Here is a 20,773-nt window from a genome sequence, read left to right as displayed (position 1 = left end):
CATAATTAGCAAAACAATGTTATACTCGTGATAAATAATTAACAATAATTAGCAAGACAATCCTTGTCATATTCAGTTTACTTTGCATATGGTGCTGGGATGATTCTGAGCCATCCCCTACAGTCATGCAGAACCAATTACTGGAAGTGTCGTGCACACACTCTGTATCAAACCAGCACTACCGACTCGACTCACGGCTCTGGTTTTTCCATCGTAGTTTTGAAATGTGTTTTATTATAATTTAATAAGGCTCTACGTTTTCTGTCATTGTTTTGGCTCATATTTTCATGTAATTTAATGCTCTCTCTAGATCTTTCACATTGCAATTAACATTTAAAATGGTTTCGGAATTCAAAGTGGCATAAAACTGTAATTTCACCATCATGTCACAGTGACTTCTAAATTCCAAACAAGTAGAAAACTTCCACGACTATCCCACACGGTCATCCGCTTTCGTTTCTCATTCCGATGAACCTGACAAAGAAACTTTGATGTCTTATTTGACGCGTTGACAATGGCGGCAACTAGGCACATGCAAATGCTCGTGATTTTATGAACAGTAAAGCTGCCATCTATATTTGTTAGCTATAGCTCTATTAATATACGGAGTCGTATCTGCCACCTATTTTGTGAATGCTCGTGATTTTATGAAATTATGGACCATACATCAATGAACTCCCACTAATCTTCGGCTATAATTACAACACAATCATAATCAACATACTTGGAAGCCTCCGCGTTTGGTTTTCTGGAACTTTCAAGGCAGACCCTAATACTTGCTCTGGCTTCTATAAAAGCCCTTGCCCGCCACTGTCTTTCCTCATCTCCGCGTGCCCGACTTATTCCGTCTTCAACCTTCGGAAAAATAATATCATTCTTTGGTACCATCCATGTCGTGGGAAGCGATGAAGACTGCCCAGCTTCAGGGTCTGTTTCTCATTCTCCTACTCCATTCTGCTGCAATGGCTGCTACGCCCAGGACGCCAGTGAGTGTGCCCTTTGGCAACAATTATGTCGCAAGTTGGGGCGCAGACCACATCAAAGAATTCCATGGTGGTCGAAAGGTCGAACTTCTCCTCAACAAACAGTATGGTAAGTTATTATCCATTCCATTTCTTTCTGCATATTTGGGGATCGTTTTGTTTTTTATCAGTAGCTGGGTATAACAAATTCAGATGAAATATGGGGTTGGCAGGTGCGGGGTTCGAATCCAAGGGAACATATCTATTTGGGCACTTCAGCATGCAGATCAAGCTGGTCCCTGGTGATTCAGCTGGCACTGTCACGGCCTACTACGTGAGTAGATTCATAATAAGCGTTATGGTTTTCTTTTAAATGTGTTGTTATTTAATTACTTTGTGTGTGTTTGTTTATTTTGGGGCGAACAGCTTTCTTCTCAGACTGCAGAGCACGATGAAATAGACTTCGAATTCTTGGGCAACAGGTCTGGGCAACCATACATTCTTCAGACCAATGTATTCACTGGAGGCAAGGGTGAGAGAGAGCACCGCATATATCTCTGGTTCGATCCCACCAAGGATTACCATTCCTACGCAGTGCTCTGGAACATGTACCAGATCGTGTAAGCCCCATACTCGAACCCGGGACATTCTCGCTATTTCTTATTTCACAGAGGCAAAAGCAAATGTATTAAATTTTAAAATGCACCTGGTTCTTGTTAATATTGATTGGTGTGATGGGTTTTTGTGCAGGTTTTTTGTTGACTCGGTACCAATCCGAGTGTTCAAGAACTGCAAGGACCTGGGGGTGAGGTACCCATTCAACCAACCGATGAAGCTGTATTCGAGCCTGTGGAATGCAGATGACTGGGCCACCCGAGGGGGTCTGGAGAAAACCGATTGGAGCAAGGCGCCCTTCCTCGCCTCCTACGAGCAATTCCATGTGGATGCCTGCGAGGCTTCTGCTCCGCAATCGGCCTGCGCTACGCAGGGGCGGCGGTGGTGGGATCAGGAAGAGTTCAGAGACCTGGACGGACGGCAATGGCGGTACTTGAAATGGGTGAGGAAGCACTACACCATCTACAATTACTGCACCGATATTTCCAGAAACGCGAAAATGCCTCCGGAATGTGTTCGCGACCGCGATAACGAATAGAGCTCGTTCATTATTACCAGTGGGCATGTTATTCGACCTTCGGATTATCGACTATTTGGAGTACTGATTTTTCTTGGGCCATAATAATTCGTCATTTTTTTCTCTCTGGGAAAAAATATAATAACTCTTCCTTGGCTCTCGAGCCCATTATGGTATTGTGCCTTCTGAAACATGAATATAAGTCGTTTAATTCAAGGGTTGTTTGAACTTTGCCATGGATATATTACACATTTTTGTTTGCCCTCAGCTTTATTTTCTGGTTTTTAAATGACAACTGATAAAACCACTTTTATACGGACTTGAAAAATAGCGTCAATGGGCACAGGTGTAAAGTGGCTATAAAGTTACAAAGACTATGATTGACTGTTTTTCTAATGTGAAAAACACATGGATTAAAACCCAGTTAACTCGAATCCAAAACAATGGTCAGAATATCATCCAGGCAAAGTGGCTTGAAAGTCAGGAAAAAACAAATTATTACAAAAAATAAAGAATATTATTTATTCAAGTTGGCTCAACTCAACTGAAAAGAGAAATTAATGATAATCTAAAACCTATTGAACTTAGGTTTTTATTAATGTTAATGTTTAATATATTTTGGATTTAATTTATTCTAAACCCAAATCTCATCAGGCATAAATATCAAATTAGAAATAAATTTGAATTTAAATTTAAAATAAAAGTTGGAAAAAAATTTAAAATCTGAAATTAAAATAAATATCTATTAATTTTATTTAAATTTTTACATTTAAATTCATATTTATGAATAAAATTTTATTTACATTATTTTAATTATGAAAAATAATAGCTTAAATTTAATAGCTTTTAAAGAATTATTTAAATAAAAAATACTATCATTTTACACGATAGGTAAGAAGGAAAGCCTACAGTGAAAATAGAACCCTAAACTTTCAATAAAACAAGATATAATATAACAAAAAATATGAAAATAAAACTGGGAATTCTTAATAGAACCCTAAACTTCCAATAAAACAAGATATAATATAACAAAAAATATGAAAAAAAAACTCAAAAAATATGAAAAGAAAACTCTGAATTCTGAATAATCTAACCAGCAATATGTAACATCTCCCAACAAAACCAAAAAATAATAAAACAAGATATAATATAACAAAAAATATGCTTAATGAGTTTTTTAATCATGCAAATAAGGAAGTTCATTGCTTGTATAAGGAGGACAAGAAGGTTAGTGATGAAGGGATGCCTAACTACAACATTTTTCTTCAAATTGGGAGCTAAATTGGTAAGATGTTGAAGAACACAGTGATGCATATTTCAATGAGAATAATGATGCAAATATTCAAGATGTTGCTCCATCATCAATTATAGTGCAAGGTGCAAGTTCAAGCAAAAAGATCAATATTATAAGAGGTTGGACAAAAGAGGATGTGATGAAGGTAATTAACAATGTTGAATATAATGGATATTTATGAGAAGCTATATAAAAATATGGAACTACACCAACATCATTACATTATTGGTTAAATGGTCTTGCACAAACAAATTATTAAGGTCCTATTAGTGTAAAAAAAATTATTGGATGAGAGGAGAAAGAAATAGTTGTTTCGTGTAAGGATACATTTGAAATGGTCCATGGATTAGAGTTTATACAACTAAAAGCTAGTGTCTCTAAAATCTCTTAGTCAAGGTTGAATCCACTCAAAAATGGATTTCCTAGGAAAGCATGGTGGATATGATTCAAGAAAAACACATTCAAAGTTGGTATTATATACAAATGGCATCCTAAATAGATACATAGATTTGAATGTATGCCTATAGTTGTGACCAAGCCATATGACAATAAGGCCAAGGCATATCAATTGTATTCATATAGAAAACATAAAATATGGAATTATGATGAGACTAGTTTACAAGCTAGATGAAATTGTGGCATGTAGTAATTGCCAAGAGAGCTAGAAAAAATATGTTAAAAGCATTACACAAGAGAAAAGACAATATCTCTATATTTTGTTGTGTAAATGTAATTGATCTATTGATACCTAGGATATATTTCTTTAAGGGGAAGAAAAAATTCAAGAACTAATTAAAAAAAAAAAACCTAAAAAAATGGTGAGCCAAGAGAGTGCATAGTTGCACATCCCAATGCATGGATGACTAAAGAAGTGTTTATGAATTGGATTTTCCTTTTTATTTTGTACTTGGTATTGTCTCACTTACAAACTTAACTTCTTCCTTTTTAATGACCATGATATCCACACAACTTTATAAATCATGGAGTAGGTAAACAAGGTAGGAATAGACTTACTAATATTTCCTAAACACACTATTCATAGGTTGTAACACCTAGACGTGATTGTAATTGAGCCTTTAAAATTACTCAAATCTTAAGAGATTAGATTGGATGGATGAAAACACAATCACATAGATAAAACGTAAAATGAATTAATATAACTCACTAATAAAGCTTTTCAAAGGGATATTATATCCTCTAATATTGAGGATAGATTTATGTGAACTAGAATTTGGGAAATAAATTATGATGATTTTATCATTGATATGACTTGCCACCAATATTTTTATATACATCGCAAGGAAGATGCAAATGTTGCAGTTAAGATGTTAAGCATCTCTTAGGGCCATCGCTATCCATTAGGTGACAATGATGCACATGTTGGTGCTGCCCAGTAATTCAAGGCAAACTGAAACTTGTTGCATCTCATGAACTACATATATATTCTATAAATTCTATTCAAAATTATAGTGCTTAATTAAATATGATTGAAGGTTGTCAAGAAATAGGAAGCATCAATGAGGTATTGATAGCACCAAGACAAGTGACCTTGCTTGAGTGACTCGCGAAAGACGTGATGGATATAGATCACAATATTGTTGCCAACACTAATGAACTAAGCATTAGCACACCTTCATTACTAACAAATATGAACAACAATTAATTTATCCATTATTTTGTGGAAATCGTAGGCATGGAAGAACATATTAGGGTGACGAAGAAACAATGCAAAAGACAATGAAAAAGTATCATAGATCTCTTCCAAATGATTCTCATAATAATCCAAGTGCCAATCCATTACTCTCACAATTCCTAATGTTGTTAATGTTGAGTGACAAAGAAATCAAGGCCAAGATGCAAATATTTTATTTGATTGAGAAAGAGTACCCAATTACTATTTTCAGAGGATTGCATTAAAGTCTTGGCAAAGACATAGGAAAATACCATAGATATGATGGAATTGAAGCAAAAGAAGAAGGATATTACAAATGAGAAGTCATTTGCAAAGATTGTTGCAAATGAGAAGTCATTTGCAAAGATTGTTGCAAATGATAGAAAAAGTGAGAAAGGATGTAAAGAAAATGGGAAAGGAAAGTAAATGAGCAAAACAAAAAACTACCAATGTGTGAAAAAGAAAGATGGAAGGAGTTATAGAAACTTTGAAAGGTAAAAGAGAGGATGGAGGAACTTAATAAGAGTATAAACGAGCTTGAAAAGAGGAGAAGGTTCTTCAATTTAGTGGATCATGTGGTAGAGAATAGGAAATTCTTCCAAGCTCTAATAAATATTCAAATCCTTAACTATCATTTAGTTGTAACACATTTCTCTACTCTTCCTCCTAGTTTAGGGGTCATTCGAATATGTTCTTATGAAACACATGGACAATTATTTTGGGATATTGAAGACAAATAACAAAATAGTTTTCCATTTCCATTTTTCTAGGTGCAACCAACAAAATACCTTCTAATCTTGGATTAAGCAAACATGGTAAATTCAACCGACTTGGATCTAGTGGATATAGGATAAATTGCATAATCAAGCAATGAATATACTAATCCTTCTAACTAATTAAGAAGTTTCATGTTTAGTGTAGTTACATGCAATGCAGATTTTGTTATGAAGTCATATTTTGTACATGTCTAGTTTGTTCTTTGTGCACCAAGTTTTGTTTTTCTTGTGTATTTAGGTCCAATCTATAAAGAAATTTTACTAATTTAATTGTAGATTCTATTTTCCTTTTTAATTTGTGGCACTGTGTTCAAAGGCTATTAATCTAAATGGAACTATACTTTTCTACATCTAAAACAAGAAATTCACATTTCAACTAGATGCATACTAACAATGTTGATATCTATGCATAGTAATGCTACAAAGTATTGCAATCATAGTATTGGAATAGTATTAATATTTTGCAAAAATATAATCTCTCCATGAGAGACATGGAATAGAACTCAATAAAAGTAGTTCACACAATAAACATCCATGGTCTAGGATTAGGATCAATACATTCTTAATAAGTCTTAGAAAAAGTATAAATAAAAATACCATGAACATCTCCAATCCCACGATGGCAACAAAAAATTCCCACCTTATAAGCAAGGTAAAGACACTTTAAAGAATTCTTCCCGAATGTGAAAGATGAAGTTAAAGATATAAGACAATGCTTTGAACAACAATCTCGTAAGAAGCAATGCTTTCAAGAGGAAAACAAAACAATTAAGTTATATCCATTCTAAAAGAAAATGCAAAATTTTCTTGGCCAAAAGGAATAATCTAACCATTGTAAAAAGTAAGAGTCGTAATCAAAAAATTGCTTCAAAATTTAGATTGAATGACTCAACATGCCTTGACATTGTTGTAACTATATAAATTTTCTAAGAAAATGCACAATCCTTGTGAAGCAAATCTCCTCAAATTGTTGCAATATTACTCATACACCAAATGGTTAGCTAGATTAGCCAACAATTACAAATTTACATAATTACTTGTAATGTCATTTTTCCATTTATTACTAGTTTCCGTATTATGTTAATCTAACAAAAATCCATTACACTATAAATATTGCTTTAATTCATCCATTATATATAAAGGGGTCTTGCACACCATTGTTGTAGCCAATGTTACTATAGAAACATGTTAGTATCCCCAAACCACCAAGTTACTATTCACAAAGGAGGCATGGGTATGTTGAATATATTGACACCATAGATGTTATTTGCAATGATGGTGTTCTTCGATTGGTCTATTTATTAAATTTATTTACAAATCTACCATAAAGCATATGATGGTTCAAAGAGTTGCAATGATATGGTGGGCTACATATTGACATCAAAAGTCTTCACATATTTTCAAGTGGACATAGTTTCACTAATAAGATCTAACGACATTGATTTATCATACCAAGGCATAGAAAACCAAATTCTACTTGCAAAGTGCTTCATCATAGTGGCTACAACATATGATATGGATGAATCAAGAATATGCCATCATAGTTCTTATAACAAATGGTATTAAGGAGTCATTTAATTTTCTAAAAAATTAAGGGTGTAATATAGTTATAATATTGCAGATATTATGTTTAGGAATATTATAATTTAAAACAATTTAAAAATATAAATAATGTATGCTATCTTTGCGAGGATTTGTTAATCACGAAAAGTTAATAACAAATAAAAAACATAAATATGGTATCAACATTAACTAGTTAAAATAAATAAAAAAATTCTAAATAGAACCCAAACAACATAAAAAAAGTAAACAGTAAAATACCATAAGCATGAACAATCTCAAATTAAGATAAAAAAATATACCATAAATACAAATAAATACAAAATACAAAATAATGCAAAACTATTTGGACTAAAACATATAATATATCCCTTGTCTAAGTATCATAGTATAATTTTTTTTTTTATCATTTGGATAATCCAGATTATAATCGTCCAAAACCACTCAATCAAATCTTAAACAAGTACACAAGTGATGTATTCCATATAAGTTTGATGCTTTTTTTTATCATTTGGATAATCCAGAGTATAATCGTCCAAAACCACTCAATCAAATCTTAAACAAGTACACAAGTGATGTATTCCATATAAGTTTGATGCTAAACAACACAACACTGTTTGATGCTAAATAACACAACACATCTGGTAGTGTCTCACATGTGAACCAAACAAATACCTTACACATAATGAAAATCACCAAACATATTATCCAACCAGTGCAATGATTACATCATACATAACGTATTTGAGTTCATGAAAATGCATTCAAACCCAAACCCTAACAATGTACACATATCGAGGCCGAAACGCTATCACATATCCAACCCCAAACCCTAAGAGAAAGTCCACCTAAAATATTGTAGTAGTGGCCAAACAAAGTTCCATCGTATATCAGTGTATTCCTACGCGCAAGGCCAAAGGGGATGGAAACCTTGGAGCTAATAATAGCAGTCCACTTAATGTGACCAGTCGACCGATTTTTCATAATAAAATTACTGATGTCGGTGGGTTCAAATCCTATCACTCCAACCGCCCGCCCATGTTATGAGGACGCAACGACTTCATGTTTTGTTTGTATCGAAAGCGCGCCGCCGCAGTGGTTGTGGGGTCGAATTCCATCAAAGCGCACACTCGTACAGCAGCTTTTGGTGGGTGGACAACTTTGTGGAAACGGCGCGGAATTCTCACCCCAACACAACCAAAAAGTTTATATTAATTTAACATTTTCAGAGACATTCACCGAAGCCAAAAACACGTTCCGATTCATATGTCTGCCATTCGCATTGGAATGATAATTGTGCTCAATTCGACCAACTGTTTATTGTCGGCGCGAACATTTCAACGGAGACAGATTCGTTGCACTGAATTATACGCCTTACCTGTATCTGTCATGAGTTTTATATTTCAGTTTAATTAGTATTTTCAAGGGATTTTTTAGATTTTTTTGGTGTTAAAATCTGGTCCAAATTTTTTTGGTGAAATTTTGATTTGTATTATTTAATTAGATTTTTTTGATTGTATATATGGATTCAGCACCCTGAAAATCTTAGGGCATTTGGAGTGTGTAGGAATTACACATCAAACCTGTGATTTCAAAAAATTCTTGTCAGATTTTAGAAAAATTAAACTAGAAAACCCCTTCCAAAAAATCTCATTAAAAACAACTTAATTTTCAATTATTAAAAACTTACTCCCAAAAATTTTTAATTCTCATTAATTATTTAATATAATTAAATATATTTTATTGGAAAAAAATATCACCATCACTAATAGTTTCAAAATCACAGATGATTCAAGCATCAAACAACTTTCAAATAAAAAATAGCAACTTTGAAATAAAGATGATTCAAGGATCAAACAACTTTCAAATAAAAAACTAGCAACTTTGAAATAAAGAATGAAAAGGTAAATAGTAAATGTTAATTAAAATAAAGAAGGTGGTGAAAAGGTTTTAAGTTTAAGGAATATAATATCGAAAAAGTAAATAGTAAATGTTATTTAAAAGATGGTATAAAATGTTATTTAAGATTTGCATTTTCTTTTCTGGATTCTTCTTCCATAGAAGAATCATTAATAGATTCCTCATGCCATAACTCATCTATGATTGATCTTTTCAAAGTATCATATTGAGTGAGCAAATTCAAAATCTAATCATAATCATGGAAGACTGTCCGATTGGGGATTTTGTTTAGAACAAATAGTGTGAAACTCTATTCTAGAGAAAAATTGTCACCTGAATTTTTTGTGTAGGGATTAATTTTGAAGCGATGTTAGTAACTAAATAAACACTAACATTATGGGGTTAAGGGAGGGAAAAAATATTAAAAATATTAAAATATAAATTAAATGGCATGTTGCATGTTTTGTTTTTTTTGGTAATTTGAAATGCAAAGTATATTATTATATATTTGTTTAATTATAATTTTTTTTTTATCGTTTATTACTTTCAAAAATTTTAGTTTTGGATTTATTGTTTTTTTTAAAACGAAATTTTTTTACTTTTCCTTTTTATAGTGAGAAAATGATCATAAATCAGTTATCAAATTAACAATGAAAACAATCATCATATTTTAGTATATAATAACATTTATATATAAAATAATATAAATATTAGTGAAGACAATCATCATGCTTTTAACATATAATAACATTAATATATAAAATAATATAAATATTTATATCTTGAGCAGTAAGATAAAATTTTAGTTATAATTTGATTACTTGACAAGTTGGTTTTTTTAAATGTAGATAGAATTTGGAGATTAATGATAACCCACTAGTTTCATCATTTTAGTGATTAATGTTTCTAAATCAAGATTCATTATGAGGATCCATTGTTAAATGAAGAGTTGCAAAGGTGAATAATTACACAAGTGAACTTATATCTACACTAAATAGAGAGGAAACACTTAAAAATAGAGGGCTAAGATGAAAAGGGGAAGAGAAATAACCTAATAGAGAAACCTTAGAAAATTGAAGATATAATACAAAAGATAAAATGCTAAAGCTATAGTTTAAGGATAGAATACAAAAGTTATAATCAAAATCAAATGTTTTTAAATGTGAGTTTGGTAAGCGAGATGTATATACTGATGGATGTTAATTAGTTATTTTCAATAAATAGTTTGGAAATAAAGGAAAATAGATTGAATTTTTTATTATTTCATATTATTTTATATAGTTGTAAAGTTGAAATTACAAGATTTAAAAAATATATATAACTCCAAAAGTATATTATAACTCAGAATTTTAGAATTAATAATAATATACCATATCTCATATCTAAGACTTGAGCTAGATGTTTATTCTTTCTTATCTAGGTTTTTACTTTTATCTCTAGTGGTTCATTTAATTAAAGACTTAACTATGACAAATATGGTAGCTCTTCCTTGAGAGCATTGTCACCATCTTCTTAATTTTAATAAAAAATTTCCAAATGGAGTTTCAACGAGAATGTTAGGTAAAAGTTTTAATGTTTGCTCTAAAAGGTTTATTATCTCTTTTGAAGAGAAAACATTGTTCTCAATCTACATTAAATCAATCGAGTTTTCCTCGCGCTTATCCAAATAGGTAATTATTACCACTTTGGTTAGAATTACAATAGCGTAAAATCCAAATCTCAGAAGGATCATATAAGCTCCGTTAGTGATACACAACAAGAGGATCATTTTTAGTCTAGGAAGACATGAAGCATATCACCTTATTTCATGTTCCAAACAATTTCCCAACCAAACCATCTTGAAGAAAATCTAGACCCAAAATTTGTGGCCTAAAGTACTGCATTTCCTATGGCTTCTAGCTTGTTGTAGAGCATTAACATAGGACAAGATCATCCAGAAATGCTTCAAAGGACACTCACTCGGTTATCTTTGCTGAAAAAATTAGGAGAGAGCAGAGCATATGTTCAACTCTTTCCCCTTCAGTGAGTCTTTATGGACACATGCCTTGCTACTTTATGGCGAGTCTAATAGAAATTGCTCCAACATTCTAGATATGGTTGAAAATTGGAGATCCTTAACCTTTTAAAATCCAACAGTCAACCATGGATGGGTTTTCTACCATGTTTCTTGATTTGGTTCACTTTTTTTTTGTAAGCTTAGGTAGGACCCTCTCATTTTTGAGTTTTTACATGTTCGTTATTCACCCCATTTCCAGGGAGGGTAGCACAAGAATCAAACCCAAGATCTCCTGTTTGTTGAGACTTCATTTCTACGACCATTGCCACTTGAGCTACCCCATGCGGACTTGATCTGGTTCACTTGGATGGAGAAAAACAATTGCATATTTTGGGACCAAAATGTAACTGTGGAGGTTTTTTGGTAGAAAATTCCTCAAAGCATCCATGTAATAGTCTTTTTGGTTCCTTGGTCTCTAAAAAATTGGTCTTCAAGCCCCTAAGACTCTCCCATTCCTGTAAATGTCATCAAACCCTCATTAGTTCCTTCCTATCCCCATCCTCATTATATGTTTCCTACTTCCCCTAGCTCTTGGATTCTTGTGCCCCCCCTCCCCCCAACTAATGGCTTCATTTAGTTAAACTTTGATAGGGCCTCTAAAACAAATTCTAGTGAAGCAAGTTTTTGTGTTATCTATTGCAACAATTCTAGTCAAACTCTTTTCCTATTTACACGATCTATGAGACATAACAACAATAATGCAACTGGGCTTTTTTTTCCCTTAAATCAGTTCTTCAAGTAGGAGTCTTACAAGTCCTTTCCAAGTTTATTATAGGAGGCTCCTAATTGTTCATCTTAATCTTAAATAAAATAATTAATGAAGCTAAGCTTGGATAAAGTCATAGTCAAATGGTGATTATAAAACTATCTTTTCCACATAGTTAATATCCTTGCTTAACTTCCGATGATTGTTACCACCCATGTGCAGAGATCTGTGAACAAGGTAACAACCGCATATAGCCCCAATGAATGTGCATGCAAAAGAATTAATGAGGTATGGACAATTTGGGTGGAAGGTTCTCGGTCTTGTTCGCTCGTGGGATATGATGACGTAATGTTGTTTGATCATTTTTTTCTTTATGATATATCTCATCTATGTATATTGTTATCACCCTGCGTCCACTTTAGGTGATTTTTGGCTAGTTCACCTTCATAGTTTGTTGGCTACATGACTCAATGGTTTTTTCACTTCCTTTATTTTCTAGGGGAAGGACCAGGGCCCACTAGGTTGGCCTTCCCTATTCTTTCCTCTTTTTTCAAATTCCCTATCCTTTCATTCACGCCCTCAACCCTATCAATTTTGTTGAAAGTTGAAGTGTCGTCAGTAGTATCTTTTCATTCACAATCTCACAAGAATTAGGTGGCATCCTATTTTTCTACTTGAAGCTAGGTTCCATCTTAGTATCTAAGTTATTCTACTGGATTGAAATTAAAATATTTGGTTTAGCATTGTATTTTCAATATTTTGTTTCTTTTGTAGTTTATTATAAGTCTTAGCATTTTCTAAGAGTGTTTCAGTGGATAAAGGTGCCTTATATTTATGTTCCCTAGCCACAACTTGGTTCCATACTCTGCATCTCAAGTATCTTTATCAGTGGTTGGTGGCTTTCTGATGTGAGGGTTATAATTCTCCTAGAAGGAAATATTCTCTTATGTATTGGCTAACATTTCTTAGTATTGGCTCAATGGTTATATAAGGGAGGCTCGAGTTATATTACCAGTATATATAACAACGAGTTTGATCTTTTCTCTTTTGTTTTAGATTTTGTAACTTTATAGCTCTCACTCTTAGGAAGGAGGGTGTATTTTGGGAAGGGACGTTGCTCCTGCATGCGCAACCCAATTATATCTCTCCTTTGCAATTTCTATGTAGGGGTTTCTTTCTTTGTGTCAATGTCCTTTTTTGGTTTATGCCTTCTTTTGATATAGGTGAATGCATGAAGATGGGTTGCACTTTTGGGCCAAATGTGGCGATGAGATTTCAAAATTTTACCCTCTTATCGAATTGAAGCCCTCAAAATTCATACAAGAATTGTGAATTTTGATTCGTAGTAAAATGATAATTTGTGGATAATAATGTTGTTGTCCTAATGATATTTTTTGCAAAAAAAATTTAGTGTTGTATAATCTGTCAATTTTCCATTAAATGAAATTCTTGTCCTTGCAAATTTTGGCACATCATAAGAGTTATGTGTGTGTTTGCGTAACATATCTTATTCTAAAATGTGTAATTTAAAAAAAAAATATATGAGAATGATCTACACAAAGAGAAATAAGTTTTTAATATTAAAAATTTATCTTTTTATATGAAAATATAGTTTTTTATTATTTTTCAAAGTTGGCAAAGTAATATTTCAATTGCATTTTGTAGATACATGTGTTCGCATAATATATTTTTCTACTCTTTAAATAAATTCAAAAACGAAGAGTACCATTTTGAAAAGGACTCATAAGCGAAGATATTTGTATTTTTATAAATTTATTCAATTTTTATATTTTATGTTATTGATTTTTTATTCAACCCCTTTGAAATTGTCCAAAAAAATTTCAAACATTATGTTCAAAAGAAATTAGATGAAAAATATCATATGAATTTGAAAATGTTAAACTCATATGCCATTGGATAGAGGATTCCTTCATGAATCCAACATGATCAACTCTGTCACATAAGGCCAACTTCTCCTAAAGTCCGCTAGGGTACAAAATGGTGTTGCAGAGAAATCTATAGAAGAGCAGCTAAAACTCCAATTTTAGGCCCTCAACAGCTCGATCGAGCACTTAAAAAGCTTGATCAAGCGCTTAAGGTAATATTTTAAATAACTTGATTGAGGGTTTAACAATCCCTTGATCGAGCTCTTGACATGGTTAAAAATGGCTTGATCAGGCTATAGCTCGATCGAGCCCTTTAAACCATAATCTCCCCATTGTGTTTTGGGCAAGAAGTTTAAAAAACTAGCTCGATTGAGCATATGGATCGCACGAGATCCTATGTAAGTATGTGTTACATAGGATAACTCAATCGAGCTTCTTTTTTCTCCCTCCCAAATCATGAGATTTCCAAAAAGTGTAACCCATCTTCATGCAAATATCCATCTTCTCTTAGTATGCTTCTCTGTTGTGTTCCCATGCTTTATCACTTTGTCCCTTCCGCCCTTCCTTGACGCCTAGAGAGAGACCTCACTCCCCTTAGGGAGAAGGAGATAGAGGTTTTTAAGGTCGTTTAGTAGCTTGAGCCAGGGCACAATCATAAGGTTGTCTGCAAACTCCTCCAGAAGTGCAGGAGGAAATTAGAAAGGTTGAAGAGGAAATCTTCAATGACTAGGAGTGCCACTTCAATTATGAGATATTTCAACCATTTTTGAGTGCATACCCAACAAAAGATACACGATAGGATGTTAAAATAATTATTTGCACATAATATATCTCTACCGAAAAATAAAATCCCGACTGGGTAAATTCCTCCTTAAGAGAAATGATGTTGAACATGAAGTCTTGTTGTAGATAGAAGAAATTCAACTTGAGCACCAGGAGATGGAAAATTATATGGATCGCATTGAGGCCTTCCTTTCACAAGGGAAAGGAACAATGCCTACAAATAGCCCAATAAATCATATTCCTATTGATTTTTCCACCTCCTCCTAATCGTATAAATGTTGGTTTTCAACTTTTTTTGGTCTTCTAGTAAGTCCCGGTACTTACTAACTACTACTTATAACAAGACTATGCCTTTTTTAATGGATTTTTCACACCTTAGACTAGTTTTCAAATTTATTCTTCAAACAGATATGCCCATAATAGAGTCTATTAGGATTTTTTTATAAGCATAATGGTTATGATGTTTATATTTTGCTACTATGGAAAAACACACTCCTATTTTTCCTTTGGTCTAATTTATTTTGTGACAAGCCATGGAAAATGAGAGGTTAGTCATGTTGTAACTTTGATTATGGTTCAATGAAAGGATATTAACTTCCAAAAACACATACATATTTCAAACTAAATGTAATTATTCACTCATTCAAATCTAACGACACATGCATTATGTTGAAATAAACTATTGTAATTGATAACATTGGATGTTAAATATACTCCCCTTTTTTAGCACTTCATCAGTGATATCTGAGAAAAATATGGAGAAAGAATATGAAATAAAAAAATAAAGCTAATAATTAATGGAATCACATAATTTTCAATATAGACTAAATCCATATTCTAAAACATCAATTTATCTCCAAAATTATATTTTTGTCCACAACCAAGTTTTCCCCTCCTAGTGCTTAGAGAAACCATTCAATCCTCCACAATCGATAGCCCTAATCCTCCTTCTTAGTGTTGAATTATATCATTTACCATAAAATGGACCCCACTATTGGGACTAGTCTTTATACGCCACATGGAATGGCATGAAAAGTCATCATATCATGCTTAAAACAAGCATCGAAAGTTGGCACATTGTTCCAAATATTTTCTTGACATTCAATGTTTATAGGCTTGTCACGTATTCACTTATTTTCATGCATCCTTGGCATCAAATCATACACATAAGTGCAAGTTAATTTGTATAGGTTTGGTAAAAGTAATTGTTTGTCTTGATTTGCTTGATTTTCAATGTTTATAAGGCATCCCACCTTCAATTGTTTCCATGGTTCTTTGACATCAATTCATACACATAAATGCAAGTTAATTAGTATAGGTTGGTGGAAGTAATTGTTTGATTAAATATAATTAAATAATTATAGTCAATTTTATAATAGTCAAGGTATGATTTACAATAGCATAATAATTTGTAAGATTTGAATAATTATTTATAATTTAAACTAATATGTAAAATAATAATAATTATTTATAATTTTAATTTTAATAATTATTTTTATTTAAATTTGAAGTTATTTTCTTGTTTAATAATTTTTTTAAATAATTTTTTATAGAAAGATTATTTATTTAAAATTTTATAAAACTTGTAATACTTACGAGTAATATGTGTAAACATTTCAGTTACTTTTTAGAGTTATTTGGAAAACTAAAGGTCTAATGTGAATATGTTATGAACATTAATGTTCATTTTTATTAATAAAAAGAATTTAAATAGTCATCCTCAAAATTACAAGAAAGTAATGTTATAGTGAGTTTCATATTTCATAAAAGTTGAAGAGAATTATAGGTAGTTGTCTACCCAACTTCCTCTCCCTAGAGATAAAACATCTCAAATGGGAAAAGGAAGCCAAGAGGGAAGATGGATTACTTGAGGCAACCTTGAGGAGAGAGGTTGTAAGGTTGAACCTTTGATGGGACATTGCTAAGGGAGGCAGGACAATGTCAAAAATAAAGTTCTTGAACTGGTTGGCCAGTGGAACTCTATCTGAAGCCAAAGAGCTTAGACTAAAGACCTTAGACTGAGGTTGGGATCAAGTGGGATTGGTTGAACCTGTGAAGGTCCTTGATTTGAAACTATTATGGATATGAAGTTGGCTCGGGGTGGTGGGGTTCAATAGAGGTATCGATTCTCAGGTTGGGAGTACCATTCCAAGGCCAATAGTTTTGTGGTCAGCTTATTCAATTAAAAGGAACAAAACATATAAGTGGAACTTACTGTTTTGAGATGTTATTTACTTTTCTATGCTTTTTGTATGATTTTTGTATGATTATGTAGTGGATAAATTGTGAAACATAGCGTTACGTAGATTTATGTGCATTAAAGACTGTGAGAAGATTAGGAAAATTCTTATTCTATGATACCTGTGTATAATAATAGAATTTATACATAAGGGTTAGTTCCAGGTCGGAGTTGACTTGGGCCAGCTAGCCTAGAACATTCCTTATTTTATTTAATTAAAAAAGTCAGGTCATGGAATAAGTTCCTTCCAAACCCTAAACAAATAAGTATTGTTAATTGTATGTAATTGAAGAATACAAATAAAGAATAAGGACAAAGTCAATTTTCGGTTCATAAAGAACTTTATAACCTCCATATGAGGGCTAGTTTCCTATGTCAAAAAAAGAACTATCATTATGAGAAATTGGAATACGCAAGAACCAAAAGATTTTTATTTTACAAGAAAAGAAATGTGTAAATAAGTCGCATGAAAGAACTAAAGATAATTGTAATGGGTACTTACATTAATTCTATTAAGTTCCTTTCTAAATTACCAATAGAAATAGCTAAGAATAAACTGGAATAGTTATATGTGAGAACTCACAAAATTAAAGATGGAAACCTAACTATTGAATGAAATAACAGAGTAGGAAATTATACCATGAGTTGAATATCGACTAGTTGATGTATACAAAGAAAATACATAAATAAACTTAGCGTAAACAAAGTGTTATCAAATTTAGTTGAAGAAAACATGCATAGTCTTTTTACAATGCCCATAAATTAAAATTAATTGATGAGTGCTTACAGTTCCATATGGCAACTATAATAAGTGCATAGAAAATAGACAATAACTGAAGTATAAATTTTAAATTTTACTGTCAACAGAGAATTTCAAACAAATAATCAATCTTTTTAATAATTATAAGTTATCCAAACATTTGTTATACAATGTACCAAGAAAAATGTATATGAGGGCTCAAGGTTGTAACTAGAATTTAAGGAAATTACATAGGAGTCAGATTTCAAGGGACTATTAATCTTGTGACTAATAATAATAATAATAAATGACTTCAACCTCAGATACAACACAAGGTCAGGGCTTCAGGATAACCATAATGCTTCCATTACAAAGTAAAAGGAAAATGTTGCTAACTAAGCAAGACTAGTTGAAGACCCTAATAGGGTCTAGTTGCCATTAGGGACTTGTATCATATAGAGGATAAGTTAATAAGAGAACTTGGAAACCCTCTGATCAGGTGCTCAAAATTATTCTCAAAAATAAAAGTTTTCGGAATGGTGTGCAACCTAAACAACCGTGTAGTGCTCGCCATCCTAAATCTAGGGAAACTTGTTTCGTGTGAAACGAACATTGTATGCTCCCGAAAACACGATTTGTTCATTTTCCCAAACAAGCAAATTTGGTGAAGGAGATGACAGGGATGCTGACTGGGAATCCGTACAGACCAATCAGTAAAAACAATGTTCCTTGGAATATTCTATGGAATATCCTTAGAATATTCCTTGCAAGTGGCGAATCGGAAGGTGACAAGTGTCAAAATTTCATTGGTCCGCATGTTTTGGGTTTGGACCACTAAGGAGGTGACACATGACTAAGCCAGAGGTCTCCATGTGTCCTCCTAATGGTCGATCAAAATTTTATTGGCAAGACAAGTCGGAGGTTGGGCTCGACCCCACGACCTCCCACACAATAGAACAAAGGACTAACCACTTCGCCTTCGCATTGTTTCTTAACTAACATATCGCAGGCGGGTCGACGATTAAAGAATCAGCACTAGAGCAAAGCCAGGGTCCGATGCGATAATCGCAATCGCACATCGCAATAGGGAAAGGTTACAGAATCAGGCCTGACAAGATCATGTTGCGATTGCAATATCAAAATTGCATATCATACAATGCAAGTTTTGTTATATGAATTACCCTGGCTCTGCCGATTGTGCTATATCCTGGATGTGATACAAATTATACTGCAATTGATAGTCCCGTCGAGTCTGTCGCTTATCGCAATCGCACATTTCCCATGACGCGTTCACAAACCATAAGACCCGTCGACTTTCACCATAATTTGCGATGGATCTATTGGAACTGTCGCCTTAACCGCAGGACCTAACCACCTTGCATGTGACCACTCAACCTTAACCACGAGATAGGCAGAGAAGTTGGCGGGAACACCAATTTTGGTGGAACTACTAGAATTAACTCCAGATAATGAATTTAACTGGCAGTTAGCCATATTTGGAGGAGGAAATTGTGGAAAGACTGGAAGAAGTCATAACTAAGGCAATTTTTGACCAAATGAGAAGGCAGAAAGAGGCTGGGGTACCATTTTTGAGTAATTTGGACTCATTGGAGCAGGTTTCAGAAGCATGTGAGCATTATAAACACATTGTTTTACACCTTTGAGCATAATAGAGAGGCCCAAGCCATTGGAAGTTGGACCAAGGAGAAGTAGCCTAGGAGGGGAAAAATCCTTCATCATGTTCATGTTGTAATGTGTTTTTGATGATGTTCTGCACATGTTTATGTTGTTGTTCAGTCTCTTATTTATGTTAAATTGCTCATAAAATTAACATAAAATATCATAATTTCAGTTGCAAAAATTCATGAATCCTTAAGCACAATGGAAGCATTTTGTTTTCTAATCTAAGGAGGATCTTAGCACAACAATCTAATATTCTAAATCAAATCATTTTGGTATCATAACACTAGGTTTTATTTGTGAAAGAAGGATTTAATTGTTTGTAATTTCATGTCACGCTTACATGGTTAAAACTCAAAAGAGGAGAAGGGAAGCTAGCTAGAAGCCCTGAAGTTGGGTCAAGGGGAAGGAGAGCAGGGTTGCCACAATCTCCAATTCCAGTTCAACCTCAAGTTGCAATTGAGACTCCAGAGATCGTGTCTCATGATGAAGAACCTACAAACATGACATAAGATGAGAAGACCTTTAGAAAGGCTTTCTTTGATATGATAGAGATGGTGAAGGTCCTCTATGAAGAGAGGAATACCAGGTTGCAAGGGGAAAGTTCCAAACCTCCCAAAGGAGAAGGCTCTTTAGGAGGAGGTAATGGAAATGGAGACAAAACTCCACTATCTCCACCATCTTCTTCATCTTCTTCTTCACAAGCATCTTCACCCTCTTCCACTAACACAACCCTTACTCATACTCATCAACATACTTCAAAAGGAACTGGTAAATCACCTTTTTTAAAACTTGATGTTAAAGTTGAGCTGCCCATGTATAATAGTGAAGTGAATGAAGAGAATCTTGATAATTGGATTCGTCAGTTGGAGGTCTATTGCAGGATTCAAAACCTTCAAGAGGATGACATAATGATTCAGTTAGCTTCCTTGAGAATGGAGGGCGCAACATGGGTATGGTGGTAATCAAAGACCCAAGAGGAGATAAAAAAAAATGGTAAGATCTCAATTTCTTGGAATAATTTCATTGCTGCAATAAAAAGACAATTCTATGCTCTAACTTATATGCAGAAATCCATCATGAATTGGCAGAACTTTAGACAACTTAAAGGTCAAAATGTGCAAGATTACACCCAAGAATTCAGAAAAAGGTCTTTGATGTTAGGTGTAGATTTGCAATCACAAGACACATTGTTGAAGTACATAGGGGGTTTACACACTTACCTTAGGCATACTATCTTAATGTTTAATCCCATTAATCTAGATGATGTGTGTGTGCAAGCCACTCATCTTGAGGCAAGAGGGAAAAACACTCCAGAAGAAGGTAGTAAAAAGCCATTTAAGGGTAAAGAGAAAGAAAAGGGTTTAAAGGGAAAGAAAAATGCATCCA

At 33.2% G+C, this 20,773-nt stretch overlaps 1 protein-coding gene across 1 annotated transcript; it reads left to right on the top strand.

Annotated features, from left to right (window-relative positions):
• Positions 1-741: 741 nt before the first annotated feature.
• On the top strand, positions 742-2,310 carry LOC149246432 (xyloglucan endotransglucosylase protein 2-like). Its single transcript, XM_089455689.1, has 4 exons — positions 742-1,092; positions 1,196-1,296; positions 1,389-1,582; positions 1,713-2,310. Exons 1-4 carry the CDS (start codon positions 891-893, stop codon positions 2,113-2,115), a joined length of 900 nt encoding a protein of 299 aa, XP_089311815.1. The 5' UTR covers positions 742-890; the 3' UTR covers positions 2,116-2,310.
• Positions 2,311-20,773: the final 18,463 nt, after the last annotated feature.

Source organism: Pinus tabuliformis, chromosome 7 (assembly GCF_031772625.1).
Source record: "Pinus tabuliformis cultivar Carrire ecotype Pingquan chromosome 7, CPIR1, whole genome shotgun sequence".
Taxonomy (NCBI): Eukaryota; Viridiplantae; Streptophyta; class Pinopsida; order Pinales; family Pinaceae; genus Pinus; species Pinus tabuliformis.
This window is presented reverse-complemented; position numbering and strand designations above follow the sequence as displayed.

Bases quoted from the DNA above. Each gene is read 5' to 3' on its own strand.
- LOC149246432 (XM_089455689.1), top strand. From the start codon at position 891: ATGTCGTGGGAAGCGATGAAGACTGCCCAGCTTCAGGGTCTGTTTCTC. The intron at 1,093-1,195 runs GTAAGTTATTAT...TGGGGTTGGCAG, and splicing joins TCTCCTCAACAAACAGTATG to GTGCGGGGTTCGAATCCAAG. The intron at 1,583-1,712 runs GTAAGCCCCATA...GTTTTTGTGCAG, and splicing joins TGGAACATGTACCAGATCGT to GTTTTTTGTTGACTCGGTAC.